Source organism: Hylobates moloch, unplaced genomic scaffold (genome assembly GCF_009828535.3).
Source record: "Hylobates moloch isolate HMO894 unplaced genomic scaffold, HMol_V3 SCAFFOLD_4, whole genome shotgun sequence".
Lineage (NCBI taxonomy): Eukaryota > Metazoa > Chordata > Mammalia > Primates > Hylobatidae > Hylobates > Hylobates moloch.
In genome coordinates, this window is record NW_026652279.1 from 102,601,671 (window position 1) to 102,622,557 (window position 20,887).

A 20,887-nucleotide genomic window follows, 5' to 3' on the forward strand; every position below is an offset into this window, starting at 1 on the left:
TCGACACCCTAACATCACAATTAAAAGAACTAGAGAAGCAAAAGCAAACAAATTCAAAAGCTAGCAGAAGGCAAGAAATAACTAAGATCAGAGCATAACTGAGGGAGATAGAGACATAAAAAATCCTTCAAAAAATCAATTAATCCAGGAACTGGTTTTTTGAAAAGATCAATAAAATTGATAGACCGCTAGCAAGACTAATAAGAGAGAAGAATCAAATAGATGCAATAAAAAATGATGAAGGGGATATCAACACTGATCCCACAGAAATACAAACTACCATCAGAGAATACTATAAACACCACTATGCAAATAAACTAGAAAATCTAGAAGAAATGGATAAATTCCTGGACACATACACCCTCCCAAGACTAAACCAGGAAGACATCGAATCCCTAAATAGACCAATAACAGGCTCTGAGATTGAGGCAATAATTAATAGCCTACCAATCAAAAAAAGTCCAGGACCAGATGGATTCACAGCCAAATTCTACCAGAGGTACAAAGAGGAGCTGGTACCATTCCTTCTGAAACTATTCCAATCAATAGAAAAAGGCAGAATCCTCCCTAACTCATTTTATGAGACCAGCATCATCCTGATACCAAAGCCTGGCAGAGACACAACAAAAAAAGAGAATTTTAGACCAATATCCCTGATGAACATTGATGCAAAAACCCTCAATAAAATACTGGCAAACCAAATCCAGCAGCATATCAAGAAGCTTATCCACCATGATCAAGTGGGCTTCATCCCTGGGATGCAAGGCTGGTTCAACATACGCAAATCAATAAACGTAATACAGCATATAAACAGAACCAAAGACAAAAACCACATGATGATCTCAATAGATGCAGAAAAGGCCTTTGACAAAATTCAACAGCCCTTCATGCTAAAAACTCTCAATAAATTAGGTATTGATGGGATGTATCTCAAAATAATAAGAGCTATTTATGACAAACCCACAGCCAATATCATACTGAATGGGCAAAAACTGGAAGCATTCCCTTTGAAAACTGGCACAAGACAGGGATGCCCTCTCTCACCACTCCTATTCAACATAGTGTTGGAAGTTCTGGCCAGGGCAATCAGGCAGGAGAAAGAAATAAAGGGTATGCAATTAGGAAAAGAGGAAGTCAAATTGTCCCTGTTTGCAGATGACATGATTGTATATTTGGAAAACCCCATTGTCTCAGCCCAAAATCTCCTTAAGCTGATAAGCAACTTCAGCAAGGATACAAAATCAATGTACAAAAATCACAAGCATTCTTATTCACCAATAACAGACAAACAGAGAACCAAATCATGAGTGAACTCCCATTCACAATTGCTTCAAAGGGAATAAAATACCTAGGAATCCAACTTAAGGGATGTGAAGGACCTCTTCAGGGAGAATTACAAACTACTGCTCAATGAAATAAAAGAGGACACAAACAAATGGAAGAACATTCCATGCTCATGGATAGGAAGAATCAATATCGTGAAAATGGCCATACTGCCCAAGGTAATTTATAGATTCAATGCCATCCCCATCAAGCTACCAACGACTTTCTTCACAGAATTGGAAAAAACTACTTTAAAGTTCATATGGAACCAAAAAAGAGCCCACATTGCCAAGTCAATCCTAAGCCAAAAGAACAAAGCAGGAGGCACCACACTACATGACTTCAAACTGTACAACAAGGCTACAGTAACCAAAACAGGATGGTACCAAAACAGAGATATCGATCAACGGAACAGAACAGAGCCCTCAGAAATAAAACAACACATCTACAACCATCTGATCTTTGACAAACCTGACAAAAACAAGAAATGGGGAAAGGATTCCCTATTTTAGAAATGGTGCTGGGAAAACTGGCTAGCCATATGTAGAAAGCTGAAACTGGATCCCTTCCTTACACCTTATACAAAAATTAATTCAAGATGGATTAAAGATTTAAATGTTAAACCTAAAACCATAAAATCCCTAGAAGAAAACCTAGGCAATACCATTCAGGACATAGGCATGGGCAAGGACTTCATATCTAAAACACCAAAAGCAATGGCAACAAAAGCCAAAATTGACAAATAGGATCTAATTAAACTAAAGAGCTTCTGCACAGCAAAAGAAATTACCATCATAGTGAACAGGCAACCTACAGAATGGGAGAAAATTTTTGCAATCTATCCATCTGACAATGGGCTAATATCCAGAATCTACAAAGAACTTAAACAAATTTACAAGAAAAAAATCAAACAACACCATCAAAAAGTGGGCAAAGGACATGAACAGACACTTCTCAAAAGAAGACATTTATGCAGCCAACAGACACATGAAAAAATGCTCATCATCACTGGCCATCAGAGAAATGCAAATCAAAACCACAATGAGATACCATCTCACACCAGTTAGAATGGCCATCATTAAAAAGTCAGGAAACAACAGGTGCTGGAGAGGATGTGGAGAAATAGGAATACTTTTACACTGTTGGTGGGACTGTAAACTAATTCAACCATTATGGAAGACATTGTGGCGATTCCTCAGGGATCTAGAACTAGAAATACCATTTGACCCAGCCATGCCATTACTGGGTATATACCCAAAGGATTATAAATCATGCTGCTATAAAGACACATGCACACGTATGTTTATTGTGGCACTATTCACAATAGCAAAGACTTGGAACCAACCCAAATGTCCATCAATGATAGACTGGATTAAGAAAGTGTGGCACATATACACCATGGAATACTATGCAGCCATAAAGAATGATGAGTTCATGTCCTTTGTAGGGACATGGATGAACCTGGAAACCATCATTCTGAGCAAACTATTGCAAGGACAGAAAACCAAACACTGCATGCTCTCATGCATAGGTGGGAATTGAACAATGAGAACACTTGGACACAGGGTGGGGAACACCACACACCGGGGCCTGTCGTGGGGTAGGGGGAGGGGGGAGGGATAGCATTAGGAGATACACCTAATGTAAATGACGAGTTAATGGGTGCAGCACACCAACATGGCACATGTATACACATGTAAGAAACCTGCATGTTGTGCACGTGTACCCTAGAACTTAAAGTATAATAATAAAAAAATCTGATTCTAAAATAATTACTGCATTTACATGTGCATTCATCTGTTTTACAGTGGAGAAACATTTCACTGTATAAACATAATACAATGAATGCTAACATTTTTGTATTCATTCATTCAACAAATAATTACTAAACACCTAATATAAGATAGTACAGTCCTCAAGACTGTGGGGGATTTTTATTTTATTTGTAGAGAAAAGGGGCTTGCTCTGTCTCCCAGGCTGGAGTGCAGTGGAAGGATCATAGCTCACTGCAGCCTTGAACTTCTAGGCTCAAGTGATCCTCCGGTCTCAGCTTCCCAAGTAGCTGGGACTGTAGGACATATGCCACCACTCTCAGCTAATTTTTCTATTTTTTGTAGAGACAGGGTCTCACTGTGTTGCCCAGGCTGGTCTGAAACTCCTGGCCTCAAGCCATTCTCCTACCTCGGCCTCCCAAAGTGCTAGGATTACAGGCATGAGCCACCATACCCGGCTGGATTTTTAAAACATTAAAGACACATCTTCGGCCATTTGGAAGTATGTGAGATACTTTAAGTTTACCAAAGTTCTAAATAAATAAATGTGCTAAAAGCTCAGGAGAGGCCACACCTGACTATGAAGAGGAAAGGCTATATGCACCCGTAAGAGCTTTGGAGGGTAGAAGCATTTGCAAGAGTGAAGGGGTGGGTCTCCAGAGGCACAGGGAATGGCCTAACTGGAGCACTTGGGTATGAAAAGACACTGCATAGAGGGGTATGGAGAAGCCTAATTTGCCTCAAGTCCAGGACTTGACTTTAAAAAAAAATCAGAGCAGTGAAAAATACAGATAAAAAAGACGCAGAGCTGTGCACGGTGGCTCACGCCTGTAATCCCAACACTTCGGGAGGCTGAGGCAGGCTGATCACCTGAGATCGGGAGTTCGAGACCAGCCTGACCAACATGGAGAAACCCCATATCTACTAAAAATACAAAATCAACTGGGCGTGGTGGCGCATGCCTGTAATCCCAGCTACTCAGGAGGTTGAAGCAGGAGAATCGCTTGAACCCGGGAGGCGGAGGTTGTGGTGAGCCAAGATCATGCCATTGCACTCCAGCCTGGGGCAACAAGAGCAAAACACTGTCTCAAAAAAAAAAAAAAAAGAAAGAAACAGAAGTTAAGAAGTTCTGAATGCTAGACTAAGTTTACTTATTAAAATTAAAAATTAATAGCATCCTAATAGCATCTTTTACTCTCTAATCAAGGCTAGTCCCGAGTCTATCCTTACCCCTAAACACACAATCACATAGCATTTATATCTACCTTTTGTTTTCTTTATTCAAATAATGCTCTCACCTCTGTTTTTACATGGCTAAAATCAGCATTTTTAATGCAAATATTAAAGTAAGCACTATAACATTATATAAAATAGTTTAAATGAAGAATTGAATTAGAATGTTATATTCTAATTTTTTCTATGAAAAGAATCATTAGTTTTGCAAAAAGAATTTAAAAATCAAAAGGCAGACTTAACAAAAAGAGAAGCCCATTCACCCCTAGGTTCTTTGACTTCTTTTTATCAGATGATTATACCATCTGCCTTTATCAAAAAAAACCTTCCAAATTTGCACCTTAAAATACTCTAACAAAGTGCTAACATAGGGAAAACTGCCAATATTTTTAATTAGACATCAAGTGATGGTATATGTATGTGGGGTATGTGGTCTCAAGTGTTTATTTTCTTTAGGAGCAAAGAAATGTAATAAACAATTGTTTTCATAATAAGAAAAATATGAAACCATGTCACTGGGATAAGGGTGGAGTATAGTATCTTTCATGTAATTTACATGTTTAAACTCTATGTACATAAAAACAAATATTTCATAAGAATCTCTAGAATTCCCTAAAGTAAACTATGATTTTTTTTTTTTGAGACAGTCTGTCACCCAGGCTGGAGTGCAGTGGTGTGATCTCGGCTCACTGCAACCTCTGCCCTCCGGGTTCAAGTGATTCTCCTGCCAGCCTCCTGAGTAGCTCGGATTACAGGCATGAGCCACTGGGCCCAGCTAATTTTTTATAAAATAATATACCACCAATATTTTCTCATACACGGTATTAAGTGATAGTACTCTGATTACTTTAAGGTGTCACTTCTGGTATATTTATCAAAAGGAGACAGAAATCCAATAGCTTGCAATGACACAGCAACAGTTACTGAAAAGAACTGTTAATATTATCTGAAAGATTAAAATTGCATCTTGCTCCTTTAATTTTCAACTCATCTTAAAAATGAGGGCCTGAAAAGTACTGTGTTCATCACCACACTAAACCTGGCCACAGGGCACCCTATATTCAAACTTCATGTTCCTGTAACTATGTACACATTGTCTGTAAAAAGTTCCTTGTTTCACCTGAAAAGCAGCACAGACTAGCATTCACATCTACTGAAAGCCATCATGACCTATGTAATTGTGCAGTATGAACACAGAGGCCTTTATAAAGCCAAAGGCAAAGCTCTTAGTAACAACCTGTTTCAGCTGAGACAAGCTGACCTCCACTTTTGAAATTATACTTAATCATTCACCAAAATAGCTGCATGTAATAAACCACTTAAAGCAGCTTTTTTAAAAAAGGTAAAGGGGGTTGCGTGCAGTGGCTCACACCTGTAATCCTGGCACTTTGGGAGGCTGAAGTGGAAGGATCACTTGAGCTCAGGTAGTTGAGATGGCAGTGAGCCATGACAGTGCCACTGCACTCCAGCATTGGCAACAGAGTAAGACCCTGTCTCCCCCAGCAAAAAAAAAAAAAAAAAAGGTGGGGGGGAGAAGGGAGGGGCTAATTTGCTATGAATTCCCTTTTACACTTAATTCACTTTCAATGCTTGTACTTTCAAATGTTTCAATGTTTTTAAAAATGAAGTTTTAAGTCTTGATTCTGGCAGATAGTTCTAGAATTAGCACTAGTCCAATTTCAGAGGTTTTTATTGCAACCATTAAGAAACCATTCTATTTTAAGTCAAAAATACTTTAAAAGTTAACTTAAAACTTTGGTCATTTGCTTGAATGTTGTTCTCATATGTACCGGGAAGGCTCTCAAGGTGTTAATATCCCAAAAGAGTATTCACAGGTTATCAATAAGAATCCCTACTGTGCTGGATCATTAGTTCTCAACATTATATGTATTACCATCCACCTCTAAAGTCTCCTCTGCATAGCACAGAGTTTACTTTTTTCCAATGAAAGAAACTTCAAAATTAAAGAGATGTCATTACTCTTAAGCAATCATGATATCCAGACACCACCATCTTAAGTGGTTAGTAAGATCCCACTTACCACCACAGGCTAACATGAAGGGATCGTTCCCAGAGACTAAAGTGCCAGGGCAATTTATTGGCAAACTTTTGAGAACCATACACTTCAAGACTGTACTCATTAAATAATTGCTTCCCTGATCTTCAGAATGCAACCTTCGCAACATACTCTTACAGAGCTCTTTGCACATTTAATTGTTACATCAAATTCCTTTGTCTGATAATAGCTCAGTCTTCCTGAGCTCAAACGAATACATCTACCTTCCTTGTTTTTAAACGAAAATCTTTTAATAATCATTTTTAAATGCAAAAAATGGCAATGAATGGAGAAGACCTCAAAGGTCTTCTCCCAAGCTTCTAACAGCTCATTTCAAATATTTGCTGAGTACCTACTCTGAGCCAGAAACAGTGCTGGTACATAAGGACACAGCCTCTGTTCTTCTTAAAGTAATTAATCAGAAGAGACATTCCCATAAGTAAAAAGATTCCAGTATGTGTCATGTGTAGTGAATGACCTGTGTATCAGGAAATAATGAGTTATCCTGAGGGAAACATGCTAAAATGTCACCAGTGGTGAGTCTGATTACTTTCAAAGCTCCTTTATCTTTTCCAGATTTTCTATGATATGTTATAATATGCATTTACTGCTTTTATAGCCTGAATAAAAATCTAAATAACCAAAATAAAATAATAGGAATAGTACTAGTAACATTTATTGACTTTTATTATATACCCTGTGTGCTACACACTTCACATACATTATCTCACTTAATAGAATCACCCTATTTAAAAAAAGACTGTTATCCATATTTTAGAGAGGAGGGAGCCAAAATATGAAATAATTCGCTGGAAATGTCTTTTCAGCTAGGAATTTTTACTTATTTCCTCAGAAATAAGCAGGGGTTGAGATAAAAACAATCAGTTGTGTAAACAGAAAGAGTTGGAAATAGGTGCCATTTGTTGGATGTATAACCATAAGCAAGCAACTTAATCTCATCGAGCCTAAGTTTCTTCTACTGTATTGTATTGTAAATGATTTAGTAGGCCCTAACTCATTTAGGGTTCTCAAGAATAAATGATATTATGTATAAAAAAATAAAGAACCCTGTCTGGCAAATAACTGACAACAGAATGCTAGTATCAGTATCTTCACCAGTATAATCAGCCAAAAAACCTGGGCGAATTATTTAACATCTCTGGATTCAGTCTCTCTACCTGTAAACTGGGGATAAAAATACCTACACCATGCAGTAACTATGAGAATTACATGAGATAATACACAGTACAGTGCCTGGCATGTGATAAAACAGTCAAAACAGCTATTGTAGTTCTCCACAAGCCAAACAAAATGGGGCTGGCTAAATAAGGTACAGTACATGCATCTGATGAAATACTTTGCTATTGAATATGTAAGGACACGATAAAAATATCAACAATGTATAGCTGTTTAAAAATTATGTAGAGTAAAATTCCTCTTTTAAAAATACATGAATATACATTACAAAATATATGAAAAGTAACAATACATTCCAAGATCTACAATTTGTGGATCTTTTTTTTTTTTAACCCAGTTAAAAAAAATTAAACAATTCTCACTGTTATCACCACCACTGTATGAAGCAAGACATTAAAACAACAATTTTGGCTGGGCGCAGTGGCTTACGCTTGTAATCCCAGCACTTTGGGAGGCCAAGGCGGGCGGATCACGAGGTCAGGAGATCGAGACCACAGTGAAACCCCATCTCTACTAAAAATACAAAAAATTAGCCGGGTGTGGTGGCGGGTGCCTGTAGTCCTAGCTACTCGGGAGGCTGAGGCAGGAGAATGGCGTGAACCCCGGGGGGTGGAGCCTGCAGTGAGCCGAGATCGCGCCACTGCACTCCAGCCTGGGCGAAAAAAAAAAAAAAAAAAAAAAAAAACAACTCCCCTCCATGCCCTCAATCACTGCTCTACATGCAGATATTCATCTTTGACCTGGTCTGCACCACCATCTTCCTGCGATCCACTATCCCTTGTGCCTCCTCCAATTCATTATCTACTCTGCTTTTAAAATAGGTTTTGTAATTCAGAAAATTTCATTTTCTTCCTCCAAATTCTCCACAGATCTCCATGATCATATGATAAAACTGAAAACCATCTGTTGAGATTTAATGCCTTTGATGGCCTGGCCTCTCTCCACTTGTTTAGCCTTTATCTCCTAGCACTTGCCTCCTCACATTTTGTTCTAATACTACTGAACAACTTGTATTATTCTCAAAACAGAACAGTTATGTAGTCTTTACCATGTGCCCGGCACTGTACTAAGCATATAATACAGGGTACCTCACTTATCCTCATAATAACCCTTTCAAGTAGGTCCTATTTGTTCCCATTTGACAGATGAGAAATCTGCTCTGGAGTGATGACAGGAACCTTACTGAAGTTACACAGTTATCATGAAACCAGAATTTTGACCCAAGAGTCTCTGACCTCAGAGCCTGGACTCTTAACCTCCACACACACTGGACCTTGAACAATTCTCAAAATTCACACGTTTTCTCTCCCTACTGAATTTTGCAACCTCTTCTGTAAAGTTTTTAACTCCCTCAGTCAGATTCTATTCTGCTATGCTCTTTTATATACAGCCCCATTACAGTAGTTACCTTATATTTTAATGATCTGTTGACTTGTCTTTCCACTAGACTGAAAACTCACTGAAGTTTTTTCATCCTTAGATTCCTGATTTCCAGTACAACATTCACCACTTAATGTTCATTCTTTGTTGAATGAATTAAAAAATGTGAAACAGCCTATGTGATAAGAACATTTCCCCTTTATTCCTAATTGGATGACTTTATATAAAATATATACATTTTAACTCACATGATTCCAAGTGACCTGAATCCCAAATGGGTGTTAAAGTAGCCCTTGGGAAAATCCAGGAGAAATACCCTCACATTCATCATCAAGGTTTCAGCCCTACTTATCATTACCAATTATTTAATAATTTACATTGATCTGTTCATCTTTGTCAGGTCATCTCACAGTTTAAAAAGAACATTTCTTCTTAACACAGCTGGTTCTTATCATGATCATCCTCCCCATCCCAAGGTTTCTGATGAGGGGTCTGTGGTAGGTCCTGAGAATTTGCATTTCTAGGGTCAGGCACGGTGGCTCACGCCTGTAATCCCAGCACTTTGGGAGGCTGAGGGGAGTGGATCATTTGAGGCCAAGAGTTTGAGACCAGCCTGGCAAACATGGTGAAACCCCATCTCTACTAAAAATACAAAAATCAGCTGGGCATGGTGACACACCCCTGTAATCCCAGCTAACTGGGAGGCAGAGGCAGGAGAATTGCTTGAACCTGGGAGGCGGAGGTTGCAGTGAGCTGAGATTGTGCCACTGCATTCCAGCCTGGGTGACAGAGCGAGACTGTCTCAAATAAATAAATAAATAAATAATAATTTGCATTTCTAATATGTTGATGCTGCAGCTCATCTGGAGCCCAAACCTTTGAGGACCACTGTTCTATAGCACTAGACTAAAGTTTGGGAAACCTGTGTCCTGAGGTCCCCCTTCTGCCTGTAACTGGTGTGTCTCTATGACAGATCATTTGGATTTACTTGGGTCTCAGTTCTCTTTTTAAGAAATGGAGTCTCTTTAAGTTGCCTAGGCTGGTCTTGAACTCCTGATCTTGAACTCCTAGTCTCATGTGATCCTCCCACTTCAGCCTCCCAAAGTGGCAGGATTACAGGCGTGAGCCACCACACTCAGCCAGGTCTGCTTTCTTATGTATACTGTGGAAAGGAAGAGTAAGAAGTACTGGACTACATGAGTTATAAGGACTTTTTTTTTTTTTTTTTTTGAGACGGAATCTCGCTCTCTCACCTAGGCTGGAGTGCAATGGTGCGATCTCGGCTCACTGCAACCTCTGCCTCCCAGGTTCAAGCGATTCTCCTGCCTCAGCCTCCCAAGTAGCTGGGATTTCAGGTGCCTGCCCCCATGGCCCAGCTAATTTTTTGTATTTTTAATAGAGATGGGGTTTCACTATGTTGGCCAGGCTGGTCTCAAACTCCTGACCTCAGGTGATCCACCCACCTCAGCCTCCCAAAGTGCTGGGATTACAGGCATAACTACCATGCCTGGTCCATAAGGACTTTCAATAAGAATTTGCACTTCTGATGAATTGCCAGGTGATCCTGATACTGCTGGCCCAAGAGCCACACATTAAAAACCAAGGCACTAGTGCTATCCACATGACTATTCTATGCAATTCTACTCCTAGGTATATACAATCAAAAGAAAGGAATGCATGTGTTCACCAAAATACACACAAGAGTACTCACAGAAGCTTTATTTATGCTAGCTAATAACTAGAAATAAACCAGATGTCCAATTAAAATAAAATAAAATAAAATGTGTCCAATTAAAATTTCTACAACATATGTTTATACAATTATACAATGGACTACTACACAGCAATGCAAAAGAACTACTGCTTCACACAATATGGATGTATACTCATGTAATGATTAAGGCAAAAACAGACTGCCTACATTGAACAAAGCACCTACTCTATGATTCTGTTTATGAGTCAAGAACAAGCAAAACGAACTGATGGTGATGGAGATGAAAACAGGAGTCAGCAGGACAGTAAGAAGAATTGCTGGGTGGGAAGGAGCATGAAGGAACTTTATGAATGGAGACGCTCTATATCTTGATCTGGGTGGTGTACATATATGTAAAAACTCATCAAACTGTAGACTTAAAATCTGTGTTATTTACATATATCATATATGCCTCAATAAAAAATTTAAGGCTGGGTGCCGTCATACCTGTAATCCCAGCACTTTGGGAGGCTGAGGCGGGCGGATCACCTGAGATCAGGAGTTTGAGACCAGCCTGGCCAACATGGCGAAACCCCATCTCTACTAAAAAGTACAAAATTAGCCAGGTGTGGTGGTGTGCGCCTGTAATCCCAGCTACTTGGGAGGCTGAGGCAGGAGAATCACTTGAACCTGGGAGGTTGCAGTGAGCCGAGACTGTGCCATTGCACTCCAGCCTGGGCAACAGAATGAGACTCTGTCTCAAAAAATAATAATAATAATAAGTAAAATAAGATAGAAAGTGACAATGAAGTTCATTATATTAATATTCTTTAAAAGCAAGTTGTTTTTTTTTTTTTTTGAGACAGTCTTGCTCCAGGCTGGAGTGCAGTGTCATGATCTCAGCTCACTGCAACCTCCGCTTCCCAGGTTCAAGCGATTCTCCTGCCTCAGCTTCCCGAGTAGCTGGGACAACAGGTATACACCACTACACCCAGCTAATTCTTTTTTTGTATTTTTAGTACGAACAGTGTTTCACCATGTTGGCCAGGCTGCTCTCCAACTCCTAACCTCAAGGGATCCACCTTCCTCGGCCTCCCAAAGTGCTGGGATTACAGACACGAGCCACTGCGCCCACCCTAAAAGCAACTTTTATATAAACTGGATTTCCAAAGGAAGCACTAGGCCTAACATGACAATTAAGAAATGTAAATTCAAAGTAATAATTATCTAATATAAGGAATTACGGAGAAAAATTCTCACTGCTTCCTGTGACATTATCCCAAAACTGATCCCAGAAGCCTTATTGCTGGTATCTAAAGGTCTATATATTTAGATTCAAAAAACATACCTGGACCCTAAAAGGCCTTAAGGACCTGGCTCCTAGTTTCCTGTCCAACCTTATCTCCTAATCAAATGGGCCCTCTAATAAAAAAGGGCCTTTTTGCTGCTCCATATGCAGGCCCACTTCATTCCTGCTTCAGGATCTCTGCACTGGCTCTTGGTCCTGCCTGGAATGCTCTTTTCCCAGAGCTTCCAAGCTAATTCTCTTGTTCCTTCAGGTCTCTGCTCAAATATCACCTTAACAGAGCCTCTAGTACCCTGTGGCACATTTCTTATAAAAGCCATAGCTAGAAAAGATGCTGTCTTGCCTCAAATTGTTAACCTTACTTATGTTAGATCATAACAACAAAACAGGGTTTCCTTTTTTTCTGTCCTTTAAAGCAAAAAGAAACAAACAAAACAAAAAAACAAAAAAGATCTCCTGTTAAAATTCTGTGACTCACAGCATTATTTATCTTTAGCTTAGACTCTTCTTTAACTCTTATTAACTCTTGCTCTTTTACATTCCTTTACAGCTTTATAGTTTGTCTTCACCACACATCTACAAGCAGTGATTTCTAGGTTAGCTAAGTATATAACTAAGACTAACCCATAGCAATCAGCGCCTTTGCACACAGCAACTCCTAAAAAAATTTTTGATAAATAAACAAATGAGTGAATAATGAACTATGAGAAGACATCTGGAAAGTTTCAGGGACGTGAGGGAAAAGGTTTTTGTTCCAGTAGACTGACTTCATACAGACACTTTTACATAAGAATGGCAACAATGATTGTCAAACGAAAAAATTAATTTCCATCGAGCCCAGAGTCCACTTTTCTCTTCTAGTCATAATAAAAAAAAAAAAATCCTTTCAGCCCAACTACAGATGCCAACCATGCTCCCAATAATAGAGGAGGTTTTTCTCAGAAGCTTCAGGAATGCAAGAGTCTGGAAGTGGAAAGGGCAAGACAGGAGTCTGAGGTAACTCGGCTACCCTGAGACAGAGAAAGGAGACCGAGAATCTCAATACTGGGGCTGAGACGCAGCAACACTAGAGCCTGGGTCCCAATCAGGTGGTGCTGGGAGGAGGCGGGTCAGCAGGGAGTGGAGGAAGCAGAAAAGGCTCTCTCACCTCTAACGCCGCCTGGGGGTCCTGGTCGATTAGAGCATCTGAGAAGCTCTGGAAAAACCTGTCAGGAAAACAACGACTTCAGCAGGGCCCACTAGCCAAGGAAAGGGGTATAAAATAAATAGCAAAGGGAAGGAAAAACACGCACCTCTGGGATGCTGCAGGTCCTGCGGCAGCCGCCGCCATCCCTCGTAGTCACTGTTGCTGCGGCCGGAGCTGCTTCTATCGCGCTCTTCAGCTCCGCCACCGCCCAAGGGGGAAACTTCTGCAGAAACATCAACCGAGCTTCCGTCTTAAGCAGCCAACAAGCAGCCACGCAGCGTGCTGCTAGCGGGACGGGAGGCGACACGCGGGCGCGTGGCCCGCTGGGACAGTGGAGGACCGAGTCCTCCCAGCCCGCACCCCGGCCCGGGACCCGCGCTCCCAGTCCCCGCCCCTCGCAGCCATGGTTACGGAGGCCTGGGTTCTCCCTCTTTTCCACCGCGCCCACGCCCGCGGGCACTCCGACCTTGCCTCCAGGAGTAAAGCAGAAGCACTTTTGTAACATACTGTTATCCCTCAGGAACGTGTACGGGCAGGGGCGTTTGCTCACACCCGACTGGTACTCACCCTGTAACCACACTTTGGGAGGCCGAGACGGGTGGATCACGAGGTCAGAATTCAAACCACCTGGCAAATGTGAAACCCTCTACTAAAAAATAAAATACCGGGCTGGGACATCCCTGTAACCAATACTCGGAGGATGAGGAGATCCCTTGAACCGACGGCAGAGGTTGCATGGCCGAGATCCACCTCTGTCCACCTGGCGACAGACAAACTGTCTCAAAAAATATATATATATAAAATATATAAAAATATATATAAAATATATAAAAATATATATAAAATATATATAAAATATAAAATATCTAAAACAAGCTACTTCGAGCTCCGTTTTCCCTGCGTTTTATCATGGCTTTCGTGTCCGTGATGTCACTGGCGGCTGCGTGGTCTTTTCAGTGAACAGAGGGGCCTGGTTGGCGCCTGGATTCCCGCGATCATTGCGCTGGGAATGGAAAAGGGCTGGGACTCGCTGGAAGTCGTTCTGACCCAGCAGCGGCTAAAAGCCTTCTGGTTCCCAGGGAGACGCGCCCGGCGCCCGCGTACTATTCATTCCCCTCCTCATAACTCCACAGCCCAGGCTTTCTTCTTAGTGGGCTTCCCAGATCAAGAAGGAAAACCTTTTCTATCCGAAAGCATTGAGGGGCAGAAGGTGGCCTGAAGTGATCTCAGGGCCGCTTTGTTTCCCAACCCAGTCGGTCAGGCCCTCCCTCAGCGCCCTTTGACCCATGCGCATCGGATGGCGAAAGCTGCCAGCGCGTTCCAGGGGTGGGGTCAGATTGGGGAGCTGGAGGAAGTGGTCTTTATCTAACTTTATACCACTACCAAACTGTGTTAATTAATGTAGCTTTATAATAAGTCTTGAAGTCCTTTATTCTCCCAAGATTGCTTTGGCTTATTCTAAGGCCATTGTATTTCTAGGTGATTTTGGAATTAGCTTGTCAGTTTTAAAAAAAACAAAACTGCTGGGATTTGTACTGGGCTTGCGTTGGATCTATAGATCTGTTTGGGGATAACTAGTATATTAACGACATTATGTCCTTCAATCCATTTAAGTGGCCGTTTAAGTGGCCTCTAATTTCTCCTGGCAATGTTTTGTAGATTGTACACATATTTATACTTTAATGCAGCTGTGCTTGGATAGATTGCAGTATAGAAATCAAACATATCTTTCATTAGATTTCTTCTTGAATAGTGTTTTGAATGCGACGTTAAATAGCATTTTTAAAATATTCTCGTTTGTTGTAAGACCATAGAAACGCTATTGATTTTTACATATTGATGTTACATTCAAGCATCTTGCTAAGTTCCCTTATTATTTGTAATACTGTGTAGAGTATTTTGGAATTTATGTGATCACAATCTTGCAATCTGTGAATAAAGGTGGTTTAACTTCTCTGTAATCTTTATACCTTTTAGTTTTGTTGCTGGCTAGTATGTCCACTATTGAATAGAAATAGTGATAATGGACTTCCTTGTCTTGGTTGTAACATCAAGAGGAAAGCATTCAATGTCAAGTGCCTTTTCTGCCTTTATCGAAATGGTCATATGTATTTTTTTAATAATAATATATGTTATATAGTAATAATTTAAAAAATATTTTTAATAATAATGTTACAATGTAACCAATTACAATGGTTAATTTTCACATGTTATCTAAATGGCCAATTGTCCTTCCGGATCCCCATTGATTCCGATTGGGATGGTACTATAGGAGAGGCAGAGCCAGCTAAGGAGATACAAGGTTTATTCAGGACTTACATACAGGGGTGGTCCAGTGGTGGTGGGCTGGCCTGGAGAACCGCTACTGTTCATTAAAAAAAGCATGTAGTCTATATAGCATTTTCACTTAGCACTCTCCTTCTACCAATCTCCATTTAACCCAAAACAAAGGGCCTTGCTCCACTGTACAGCCTGTGTTCCGAGAGATGGGGCAGGGGTGTGGATGTCCTTCATAGATAAGGAGTGAATCTTAGTGTTGGCTACTCCTGGATTCCTTAGGCTAGGACTCCAAACACACTTAGAATAGTGTTATTCTCAGGTATGCTCTAGCTTTGGCTCAGCCATACACCAAGGTGTGTACACCGGCCCCTGCCATGCACCAATATGCATATAAATATGAATAGCCTCTAAAAGGGCGAATTCCAAGATTGACCTATAGGTCCAACATGAAAAGTTCTATATTAATAGCTATGTCATGGCCAGGTGCAGTGGCTCACGCCTGTAATTCCAACATTTTGGGAGGTTGAGGTGGGTGGATCCCTTGAGGCCAGGAGTTGGAGACCAGCCTGGGCAACATGACAAAACCCCATCTCTACTAAAAATACAAAAATTAACTGGGCGTGGTGGTGAGCACCTGTAATCCCAGCTACTAGGGAGGCTGAGGCACAAAATTGCTCGAACCTGGGAGGCAGAGGTTGCAGTGAGCAAGATGGCACCACTGCACTTCAGCCTGGGCAATAGAGTCAGACTCTGTCTCAAAAAAAAAAAATAGCTATATCATGGACATTGAAATTATAATGAGGTTCCAAAACTACCACCAGAATGGCTTAAATTAAAAGGACTTCCAATACCAAGCATTGACAAGAATATGGAGCAACTATATGTTTCATATATTGTTGATGAGAGTTTAAATTGGTTAATCGTTTTGGAAAACTGTGTGACACTGTTTTAGTCTGTTCTTGCATTGCTATAAAGAAATACCTGAGACTGGGTAATTTATAAAGAAAAAATGTTTAATTGGCTCATGGTTCTGCAGACTGCACAAGAAGGATAGCAGCTTCTGCTTTTGGGGAATCCTCAGGAAGCTTCCAATCATAGCAGAAGGCAAAGGTAGAGCCGGCATCTTACATGGCAGGAGCAAGAGCAACTAGGGTGGGGGGAGGTGCCACACGCTTTTAAACAACCAGCTTTCCCAAGAACTCACTCACTGTTGTGAGGACAGTACCAAGGGGGATGGTACTTAATCATTCATAAGAAACCCACTGCCATGATCCAGTTACCTCCCATCAGGCCCAACCTTCAACATGGGATTATAATTTGACATGAGGTTTAGGTGAGGACACATACCCAAACTATATCAGACACTATCTACTAAAGCTAGTTATACACATACCATACTATCCAATAATTCTACCACTGGGTATATACCCAAGTATTTATGACCATATACAAGAATAATCATCGCAGCATTATCCACGGTAGCAAAAACTGGAAATAATCTGAATGTCCTCAAATTGGATAAAAAAATTACATAGCAATGAATAAGAATGTACTACTACTATACCAAACAATATGGATGAATCTTATATACATAAGCTGAGGTGAAGAAGCCAGAGTACATCATGATTGATTCATTTATATGAAGATTAAAAACTATAGTGAGAGGTATCATAAGGGAATCTCCTGGTTTTCAGGGAGGGTGGGGAGCAGGGGCATGAAGAAACCTTCTTGGATGCAGGAAATGTTACATATCTTGATCTGGCTGGTAATCACAGAAGTGTATTGAGACATAAAATTATATCAAGTTATACACAAGATTTGTGCAGCCTGGGTGCAGTAGCTCATGCCTGTAATCTCAGCACTTTGGGAGGCCAAGGCAGAAAAATTGCTTGAGCCCAGGAGTTCAAGACTAGCCTGGGCAAGATGGGGAGAACTTGTCTGTACAAAAAATAAATAAATAGAAAGCACTAGCCAAGCATAGTGGCATGTGCCTCAGCTATTTGGGAGGCTGAGGCAGGAGGATCGCTTGAGCCCAGGAGGTTGAGGCTATGATCGTGCCACTGCACTCCAGCCTGGGCAACAGTGTGAGCCTCTTTCTCTTAAAAAAAAAAACAACAGCAACAACAACAACAACAAAAATTGTTCACTTTATTTATTTTGCAGACTAGTTTGGGGAGAAATAATATCTTTCCCTTGTATTGCCTTTTCCTGTCCATGAATACAATTGCTTGCTTCATTCATTCAGTTTCTCATATCTTTTAGTAAACTTTTATAATTTTCTCCATAAATTCTTGGCATCAGTTTATTGAAACCTTGGGAGGAAGAGACAAATGCTTAAGAAGTCACTGATAAAATATGTTTTCATTTGCAAATGACACAACTAAATATGCCAATGTACTTCACTTGGATAATTTAAACAAGGCAGAGAATAACCATGCTGGATTAGGGGACATTTCTTGAAGGATAATTGGTCTTCAACTCGAAGAGTGAAAATATTTAGTCACTTATACTGTGTTACCTAACATCTTCCTATGAAAGGGATCATGTTCATTCATTTGAAAGAGAAAATCTTCCCAATCTAATGTTGAGGCCGTCCTTAAGTAAGTGTATTACACTTGATAATTTCCTTTCCAACTGAATCTAACAAGACTATCTTATTTGTATCTTTTTCACAATAAAGCTTTCCCAAAAAGAGGTTTATGGATTTGTGCACTTTACAAAGTTTTATATATGGATTTGTGCACTTTACAAAGTTATACTTTAATAAAATAGAAAAAAGATTTAAAGCAAAATCACTAATAATCAAAATTTAAAATGTAAAGAGCCATGACATTTACAGTAACATAAAAATATTAAATACTAAAAAGTAAATCTGACAAGAGATATGCAAGACATGTGCACTGGAAACTATAAAACATTGCTGAAAGAAATTTAAAAAGACTTGGGAGGCCGAGACGGGTGGATCACCTGAGGTCGGAAGTTCAAGACCAGCCTGAATAACATGGAGAAACCCTGTCTCTACTAAAAATACAAAATTAGTCGGTCATGGTGGCACATGCCTGTAATCCCAGCTCCGTGGGAGGCTGAGGCAGGAGAATCGCTTGAACCCGGTAGGCGGAGGTTGTGGTGAGCCAAGATTGCGCCATTGCACTCCAGCCTGGGCAACAAGAGTGAAACTCCATCTCAAAAAAAAAAAAAAAGAAAAAGAAAAAGAAAAAAGAAAAGAAATGAAATTGGTCGGGCACGGTGGTTCATGCCTGTAATCCCAGCACTTTGAGAGGCCAAGGTGGGCAGATCATGAGGTCAGGAGATCGAGACCATCCTGGCTAACACGGCGAAACCCAGTCTCTACTAAAAAAAATACAAAAAAATTAGCCAGGCGTGGTGGCGGGTAAACCCGGGAGGTGGAGCTTGCAGTGAGCCAAGATCGCGCCACTGCACTCCAGCCTGGGCGAGAGAGCGAGACTCCATCTCAAAAAAAAAAAAAAAGAAGACTGAAAAATGGAGAGCTCCTCCAAATTGATGAGGCAAAGACTCAATATTGTTGAGATCTTTCCAGACTGACCTATAGACTCAACATGATCCCAATCAAAATCCCAAGTGGGGGGTCATGCCTGTAATCTCAGCTACTGGGGGCTGAGATAGGAGGCCAGGAGTCCGAGACCAGCCTAGGCAATATAACAAGACCCCATCTCTGAAATAAAATAAAACTAAAAATCTCAGAGGCTTTTCCCTTTTAGAAGTTGACAAACTGATTGTAAAATTCAAATAGAGTCCAAGCACGATGGCTCATGCCTGTAATCCCAGCATTTTGAGAGGCCGACGTGGGCATATCACCTGAGGTCAGGAGTTCAAGACCAGCCTAGGCAACATGGCAAAACCCTGTCTCTACTAAAAATACCAAAATTAGCCGGGTGTGGTGGCGGGCGCCTGTAATCCTAGCTACTTGGGAGGTGGAGACAGGAAAATTGCTTGAACCTGGGAGGCGGAGGTTGCAGTGAGCCGAGATCATGCCACTACACTCCAGCCTGGGTGACAGAACGAGACTCTGTCTCAGGAGAAAAAAAAAAAAAAAAAAGCAAATTGTACAGCTTTCCCATGAGATGCACATTCAGTAAGTATGGGGTGGAACCAAAAAATTTGCATTTTAAGAAAAACATTGGCAGGGTACAAGGGCTCACTCCTGTAATCTCAGCACTTTGGGAGACTAAGTGGGGGGCGGATCCCTTGAGCCCAGGAGTTGGAGACCAGCCTAGGCAACATGGCAAAAATCCCTTTCTACAAAAATACAAAAAAGATTAGCCAGGCACGGTACACACCTGTGGTCCCAGCTACTCAGGAGGCTGAGGAATGCTTGATCCCCAGGAGGTGGTGGTTGCAGTAAGCCAAGATTGTGCCACTGCACTCCAGACTTAGTAACAGAGCGAGACACTGTCTCAAAGAAAAAAAAAAAGGATAACACTGAAATAGTTGGCCTAGGAACCCAGTTTGATGGAGGAATTTGAATGTTAAGCTAAGGATTTTGGACTTTATCCTACAAGTAGAAAGGTATTGAGGGTTTCCATATATGAACATTATGTATTCCCAAGGAATATTTTTATTTGATTTTTTTGAGACAGGGTCTCATTCTGTCACCCAGGCTGGAGTGCAGTGCTGTAATCACAGCTCACTGCAGCCTCAACCTCCCAGGCTCAAGAGATCTCCCACTTCAGCCTCCTGAATAGCTGGGACTACAGGCTCTTTCCACCATGCACTGTGAATATTTTTACTTTTTCTGGAGATGGGGTCTCACTATGTTGCCCAAACTGCCAAGGGATATTTTAGAAAGACTATTCTGTAAGTAGGTGCATGATTGTGATACAATAAAAACATTTTATTTGGCTTTTAGCCCTAGGTTCCTGACACCCTAGCTTCTGAAACCTTTGGCATTTAGAAGGGATAAGAGCATCTTTTGTTATTCGTAACAAGCTCCTTTCAACCATACCTGAGTTTATGCTAATAAGGTGGACACTTCATGGGTCCCCAGATAGTTTCAGGATGGGAAATGATTTCCAGAGGAGCTGGCCATGTAATTAGAGTTGGAACTTTCAGTCCCATCCCCAGGGAGGGGAGAGGGTGTAGAGATTGAGTTCAATCACCAATGGCCAATGATTTAATCAGGCATGCCTATGTAATAAAAGCTTCATTTAAAAAGTCTTAAAATGATGGTGTCTGGAGAACATCTAGGTTAGTAAACACTGTGAGGTGGTAGGTGGGTGGCACATCGTGAGATGGGAGAGCAGCTCTGTTCACTTCCTCCCATTCATTGCTTTATGCATCTCTTTCATTTGGCTGTTCATGAGTTGTATTCTTTATAATAAACTGACATAAATGTAAACCAGTAAATTGGTTCCCTGAGTTTTGTGTGCTCTTTTAGCAAATTATCCAACCTAAGCAGGTGGGGGTCATGGGAACGCCTGAT

General features: G+C 40.8%; 2 protein-coding genes across 3 annotated transcripts in view; one reads left to right on the forward strand and one right to left on the reverse strand.

Moving 5' to 3' along the window:
• LOC116810532 (phosphatidylinositol 3,4,5-trisphosphate 3-phosphatase TPTE2-like) overlaps positions 1-13,643 on the reverse strand; it is an 80,200-nt gene extending 66,557 nt beyond the window's left edge. The window contains exons 1-2 of the mRNA XM_058437828.1: positions 13,253-13,643; positions 13,108-13,165 (exon numbers count right to left, since the gene is read on the reverse strand). Of these exons, the coding sequence (XP_058293811.1) occupies positions 13,108-13,165; positions 13,253-13,290 (96 nt within the window). The 5' untranslated portion in view covers positions 13,291-13,643. The remainder of the gene's footprint in view (positions 1-13,107; positions 13,166-13,252) is intronic.
• The window catches only part of SLC25A15 (solute carrier family 25 member 15), a 122,090-nt gene that overhangs the window by 77,579 nt on the left and 23,624 nt on the right, over positions 1-20,887 (forward strand). The window lies entirely within an intron of this gene.